Raw genomic sequence first — 6,859 nt, 5'->3', positions numbered from 1 at the left:
AGGAAGTGAGTCCTCGCCCAGTTTTGGTTTTAAATAACATTGTTCAGTTTCATGGTAGAATAAGTTAATGTATATACATAAATAAAGATGTGTTAGCAATACTGGCTCTTTGCTCAAATAAGGTTATATATTTTGGGTCATTTTCAGTTTCACAAGTCCGGATCTAATTGTTTTGTATAGGTAAGTCTATTGACGATAGGGAGATGGCACTGTGGTTCTTTGTATCTGTAGCTTGTGTTCCCCGCGCTTTGTTTTGTTGTTATGGAAACTAGTTGTGAGATTATCACATATAAGTATGCTGTATCACTGTAAAGAGCAATGGAGGAAAAAAAGATAATCTATGGTGTGACTCCTGTTATCTACTTGTTTTACAGGAATATTGTAAAGTGAAGGTAGTGGCTGTGGGCTACAGGTGGGTGTGTGACATTTTCATTGAGTGAGCCATACAGTAATATGGTGTAATAGCCTACTACAGTAGATACATATAGTCCTAGTCCTGACATCCCAAAGGAGGAGAAATATTTTGTGTGGACATAAAATTTGTGGTTGGCTACTGAGCACAGAGGTTTGCAGAGTAACATTTCAGCCTTTGTAGTTGTATTTGTTTTCCATTTTATCTTCGGTTTTCTATCTCTTAAATAAATCTGGAGTCGTGTTGTAAGCGCTGTTAGAAACTTAAGTTAAAATGCTTCAACTTCAGCTGTGGCCCCAAGTCTTAACATATCCATATCCCCCACTCCTGCTCTATTCTACAGCTGCACAGATAAATCTACAATAGGCCTTTGGGGGTTAGGACATTAATGCAGATCATGTGAATTATCCACCTGACAAGCATGTTTCTTCTTCAACAAGGCAGGAAAGAATGGGCCAATTCACTGAAGAAATGACACTCAATTTCAGCAATCTTCAAGTTTTTATTTGTTTACAAAGTTAAGATTGCAATTTGATATATTCCTTCCTTTAATGAGTAGAAAACCTTTTTAAAGAATTAGTCGAAAGGCACAATTTTTACAATATATACATTTCGATCTAAATTATAAATATATAGAAAACAAAAGCACAACCCAGAATAAAAGTGCTGAACACAGTTTTTTTTACAGAAAAAATAGGCTTTGTTTAAAAATACATACAATCAGTAGCATGTTTTTTGTTTCATTTTTTGTTAGCAATAAATTATTTGAATGTGATAACATTTATATAATATGCAAAAGGTGGAGAAACAAGGAAGATGGTTACAGTATACACATAGCAATCCATCAAAAGATCAGGAACATAACAAGCTTGCAACTCTCAATCATAACCAACAGACAACAGTAACTTGATTATGCCATTCTTAGTGCAAAATGATAAAAATGACAAAAGGCCTAACTACACTAATCAACAGAGTAACAGGGTTCTTTAAAAAAAAATGCAAATTTTTATTTCTGAAAATGCAGGTCCATATCCATTTCCCTCGGATGCATAAAGCTTTACTTGTGTGACCATGTAACACAAAGCGGAGAGGCAAATCTTTTGTTTACTGTCTGACAACTCGGAATGTGCCTGATGAGGAATATTAGAAGCAAAATGAAAGATGGTATACAGATAACATGGAAAAACATGCAATTATCTTATTTTGCAATTAAAAGAGAAGAGTGATAACAAGCTTCTGAGATATTGTGATGAGCCAGAGTCAGTCTGAACCAAAACATCTGTCATAGTGAGGGAGGGGAAAAGACTTGGACAGATAAATTGCACATATCAGTATAACCCAGGTGAAAATCTACTCAAAATCTATGTCAGCTTTAACATGGATTAATTGTCCAATAACTGCAACACAATAAAAAAAAAAAATGAAACTGTCCAGAGGAAATAATAATGTTCCTTAAAAAAGAAACAGCCTTTGATCTTTGCCCTAAGAAGGCATAAACATGTAGAATCACTGACATTTTCACAACGACGACAAATAACAAACCCATCACATTAAGTCTATAACATAAAAAAATACAGCAAAAGAGTCACAGCACAGAGTGAAGAAAAAATAGCAATCAAATGTATTGGTTAGTTTCACCACTGTTATAAGGGAAAATGATATATTTCTCCTAACCCTCCCCCCCTCCCCCACCCCCACCAATACACCTCTTTAAGGTTTCTTCCTGAGATTGATAAAAGATCAGATATCTTAGAGCCAGTAACTTCAGGGGTGACTGTGGAATACTTTGGTATCTCTCTGCAAACTGAAGGCCTGACAGAGTCCGTACAAGTTGGAGAAACAATTCTACTTGGAAAAAGAAGCAAAAATCGAAATGAGCAGAAACAAAACCAGACACTGTACAGCAGTACAGAACAGTGCAATCTTATTTGGTGGCAGGTTATAATAGACTTTCTTGCTTTTGTTTTATAGTAATCTTGAAAACTAGAAACTTCCCTGACCAAACTTTTCATTAACTACTGTAAGAAGCAGGATAACATGTCTAAAATCTAAATATCCCTTAAATATAAATATCAATAATAACTTTAATAATAACGATGACGAAAACATCAAAAGCACATTGCTTTCATCCCATGACAATGTTCTATACAAAGGTTGTATGTATTTCAGCTCTTTTTGACTAGTAGACTATGAAGCACAACAGAAATAAGAAGAATCCAATTCATACCATGCAAAGGTAATCACAAAGCTTTGCCTGTTGTTGAGCGTAAACAGTACTTAGGCTTTTCTATTTCATAACAAATGTAGAATCTAGTTTTATTGCTTTTTGATCATTTGAACATATCCAGGCATTTTGTCATGAACCAACTACAGTGCATTCATTTCACACAAAGATGGCCAGATCTCACAGGTTCTCAAATATATACTATCATACACAGCGGGTATTAAAAAGTCTACACACCCTTTCAAACTAGATTTTATTGCTTTGAGGCCTGAGATGAAAACCCATTAAAATAAACTCGAGAGAAAACTCCACTACATCCAGATGTGTGTTGTTTGGAGAGACTTAACCAGAATTACTGCTTTTATCAAAGCAACAGGTGCTTTGATTAATTATTATTTGAAGGTGTGCACACTTGCACTACCAAGGTGTTTTAGTTTTCTATTTTAATTCTTTGTCAGAAATGAGTAGCCAGATTTTTCTGGTTATCACGTTCAAATGAAAGTGGAAAAAGTCTGATTTACATTTTTGTTTTAATAGGTTTTCATTTCAGACCATTTCAGACCAATAACAACTAGAAGATTTGAAAGTGTGCGGTGATTTTTGATAACCACTGTAATTACGGACTGAAAACAATTTTTCATATCAATATTTGTCAAAACGATACAAAAACAGATAAACAACGCACTCTAGACTTTCCTGAGAACTTCAAAATCAAAGCAAACCAGGAGTCACATCATTAAATGTTATCGTAGGCTTAAAAAAAAAAAACAAGTGGGTATTAATTTTTTTGACACAATTTTAACCCATTCTGCTCAATAGAGTTATCCTTGCAACATCAGTCCCACATTGACCCCCAGTTCTCTGTCTAATCAGCTGGGACAGAAGGGGCGCAGGTAAAGGAAAAGTCTGCTGCTCTTGCTATAGGGACAGCTATGGGCTCCACAGATAAACATACAAACACATACAGGCTTAATGGGGGTTACTAGTTATTCCTAAAAACCCACCACCAGCATATTATAACACCAACAACTACTGACTCAGGGGCTAAGAGTTAAATACAAATATATCAGAATAAATTAAGATTAAAACCAACAAATGCTCAAGAAGTACAAATCTATACATTAGGCCTATATGGGTTTTTAAAGACTGCATTTTTAGTAGATTTCTCCAAAGGCACTGTTTGCAACAGCAGACTGCTCTTCCTCCCCCTTCCTCCTCACACTAGTGTTCATAAAAGCAGGGAGAGAAACAAGAGGGGGCATGAAGAAGAGAATGAAAACTGAGGCATTTCATGGCTAACTAGCTAAATGATCTCTCATCTGGGTTTTTTTTCTATCTTCCAGTTCAACACTATCTTTTGAGTGAAACCTCTGTTTAATTCAAACCGAGCTCCGCACATAGCGTTGTTATAGTCGAGACGAATGGCCATGAAGCAAATTAACAGGACAACAGAGAAGCAGACTCTACAAAATGTGTGGTTATAACTAGTGAAAGGCATTTAGGTTCCAGCAACTTTAACCATCATACCACATAAAACCAGCAGGGGGAGGTGTGTTATTGGTAAAAGATTTCTACACAAGGATTACCTCTATGAATGAGCTCTATTTGACGGCTCTTACACTTCACAAAATACAGCGATCACATGGGTTTTTCAAATGGCAAAAATCATACTTTGTTACAGCTGCCTTTCACTGTCGAGGGGACACTTTGGTGTAGAAATCTGATATCGATCGAGCCCCCTATCACCTTAACCGCCACTCCGAAGTCAGGACTGGTGACTGTGACCCTACCAGGTGAATGCTACAGTTGGATAGAGAGAAGGGTGAGCTGAGCGCAGGACAGGACAGGCAGTGATGTGACTATAGGCCCTGAGGGGAGTGGGAGCAGGTCCAAGGGTGCGTTCACAGACAGCAGCGAACAAGACAAAATCTGCTTAAAAAAAAACAAACAAACAAAGAAAACAAAACAAAAGAAGTCCAGATGAGCTGTTGCTAAGCATCATCTCATTCTGGTTGCCGGTACTGAATGACGGACTTGCGGTCCAGTCCGGTCTGTAGCATGCTGTTCAGAACCTCGCGAGCGTTGAGAGCGTCAGAACTGCAGTGGCCGTTGGGTAAGGGCAGAGAGTCTGAAGGGGGGAGGAGACAGGGGGAGGAGAAGAGAGAGGAGGAGGGCGCGTTGGAAAAAAGAGAAGAGGAGGAAGATGTTGGGATGAGGGTAGAGGTGGAGAGGAGGCCGGTGGAGACGCGAGACACCGGGTTGTTTGAGACAGAGGGGGTGGAGGAGGTGGAAGAGGAAGAGGAGGAGGTAGAGGATGAATGGTTGGCTCTCTGTGTGGACAGTTGGTAAGACAGGGAGGGCAAGTCTAAGAAGTCTAAAAAGTCTGGTTGGTGGTTGTTGACCAGTAAGTTCTGGTTCTCCTGCTGCTGTCTGGCCTGCAGATGTTGCTGCTGCTGCTGTAGCAATAGAGGCGGCGGCTGCTGCTGTATTTGTGCAGTGTGCTGGGTGTTCAGCAGAGACTCCAGACCAAAGTCGTCTCTGAACGGTCCAGAGGGTCCCGTCAGACTGTCCAGGCGCAGCCCGCCCTCCGTGCTGTCTGGGGAGGGGGATGGCGAGCTCACCGTCAGGTCCAAGATCTCATCCAGAGGGTTCTTGGAGGAGGCGGCGGTGGACAGTGCGGTCTGAGAGAGCGGGAGGGAGGGGTTCTTCAGAGGTGGGAATGAGGATAAGAAGGGCTGGGGAGAAAACTGCGTGAAATGGGGGCTGAGGCTGGCCATGCTGGGTAGAGGGCCCTGGTTGGTGGTGGGGGTGGCGGTGGTGTTCCCGGGCCGGTTGGTCTGGGTCCTTTGCTGGGTTTGGTTCCTCTGTAAGGACAAGAGGGTTTGGGCTCTCTGTAGCGTTATTTGAGAGATGCTCTGGGTTTGTGTCCTTTGTAGAGGGTTTTGGTTCAGTTTCTGTGTGAGGGACTGGTTCTGGGTCAGAGACTGGCTGAGGGACTGGTTGTGGATGGGGCTCTGGCTGACCAGGTTGGCCCAGAGGTGTTTGTGCGCCTCCAGTTTGCGCTTCTGCTCCTCAGCCTGCCGTTGCTCCAGAGCCTGCTGCTCCTTCTCCTTGCGCCTCCTCTTCACCTCCTCATCCATCAGCAGTAGCTCGTCTCGCACACGAGCCACACAGTTCTCTGGGATCTTGATACCTGGGGAAGATGTAAAGTAAGGTAATGTGTCAGTATTCAGACTTTCCCAAATTGGCTGTGCTGCGTAGGAGCTGGTTTGTAATAATTTCAATTTCACTTAGTATCACCTTGCAGTGCTCAAAGGGAAACACTGATTAATAAGAGTTCATAAGGGACATAAGCAACAATTTAATTTCCTCAATTTGTAATAAAGAAGCGTCATGAGTCACCACTATCATAGGATTTACCAGCAAAACAATAAACAACTGCTGATTCCTCTTGGTTGATCTGACAAATCGAATTCACACTTTAAACTTTGGGCTGGACTTTTTGTTTATTATGGTTTACAGAATATCAGGGCAAAGTCTGAGAGATATTCTAAAAGCCCGTACAAACTGCGTATTGTGTTAGTTCATATCACTTGTCCCAGAGGGCTGTACTGACCGACTTGCTTGTTATGCTGTTTGGTTTTGAGGCGAACAATCTGCAGGATGCTGGAGCTGGTGATGTCAGAGACCACATCGGCCACACGTTTCCACACACGCAGTAGAGCGCCACACAACATGTGGTACTGACGGAGACGCATGCCCTGCAGACACTCCTGGCCTTCCTCAATCTTCTTACATTTCCCATTCCTAGGGAGAAGGGGGAAGATGGAAAGATATAAGTCAAATCTTTTATACACATGAAAGAGCCTTGAAAATATCTTGTGTCACCTAATCTAATCAATGCCTTTTATTCTGTTTGAAGGAGTGGAGACATTTGTTAGGTCCACCCACTACAAAGGGGTGAAGACTTATTTATCAATGAGATGTTATGCTACACCAGCAGGGATGACATACATAGTGCTTCTCTTTCAAATTGTCCATTAGGTCACATTGTCCATCACATTGAACTCCTTGTTAGTTTTTAGATGTTTTAGTTAAAGGAATATAAGTTGTTGTTTGCATATCTATTGACAAAATTGCACAGCCAGCGTGCAGATCCCTCACGTCTTTGGGATTTTAAAATTGTACAATAGGCTGTGAGACTGACCAATCACCAATCTAGT

At 40.8% G+C, this 6,859-nt stretch overlaps 1 protein-coding gene across 1 annotated transcript in view; it reads right to left on the bottom strand.

The window, feature by feature from the left end:
• Positions 1 to 930: 930 nt before the first annotated feature.
• Positions 931 to 6,859, bottom strand: part of sbno2b (strawberry notch homolog 2b) — a 66,356-nt gene continuing 60,427 nt past the window's right edge. Inside the window, exons 31-32 of the mRNA XM_071543318.1 lie at positions 6,253 to 6,443; positions 931 to 5,829 (exon numbers count right to left, since the gene is read on the bottom strand). Coding sequence (XP_071399419.1) covers positions 4,640 to 5,829; positions 6,253 to 6,443 — 1,381 coding nt within the window. The 3' untranslated portion in view covers positions 931 to 4,639. The remainder of the gene's footprint in view (positions 5,830 to 6,252; positions 6,444 to 6,859) is intronic.

This window comes from Centroberyx affinis, unplaced genomic scaffold (assembly GCF_046629955.1).
Source record: "Centroberyx affinis isolate AG114_WGS23_722 - 3 ecotype Tasmania unplaced genomic scaffold, CSIRO-AGI_Caff_v1 ptg004288l_1, whole genome shotgun sequence".
Classification (NCBI taxonomy): Eukaryota; Metazoa; Chordata; class Actinopteri; order Beryciformes; family Berycidae; genus Centroberyx; species Centroberyx affinis.
Note: the sequence above shows the minus strand (reverse complement) of the source record. Positions and strands in the feature narration are given on the sequence as shown.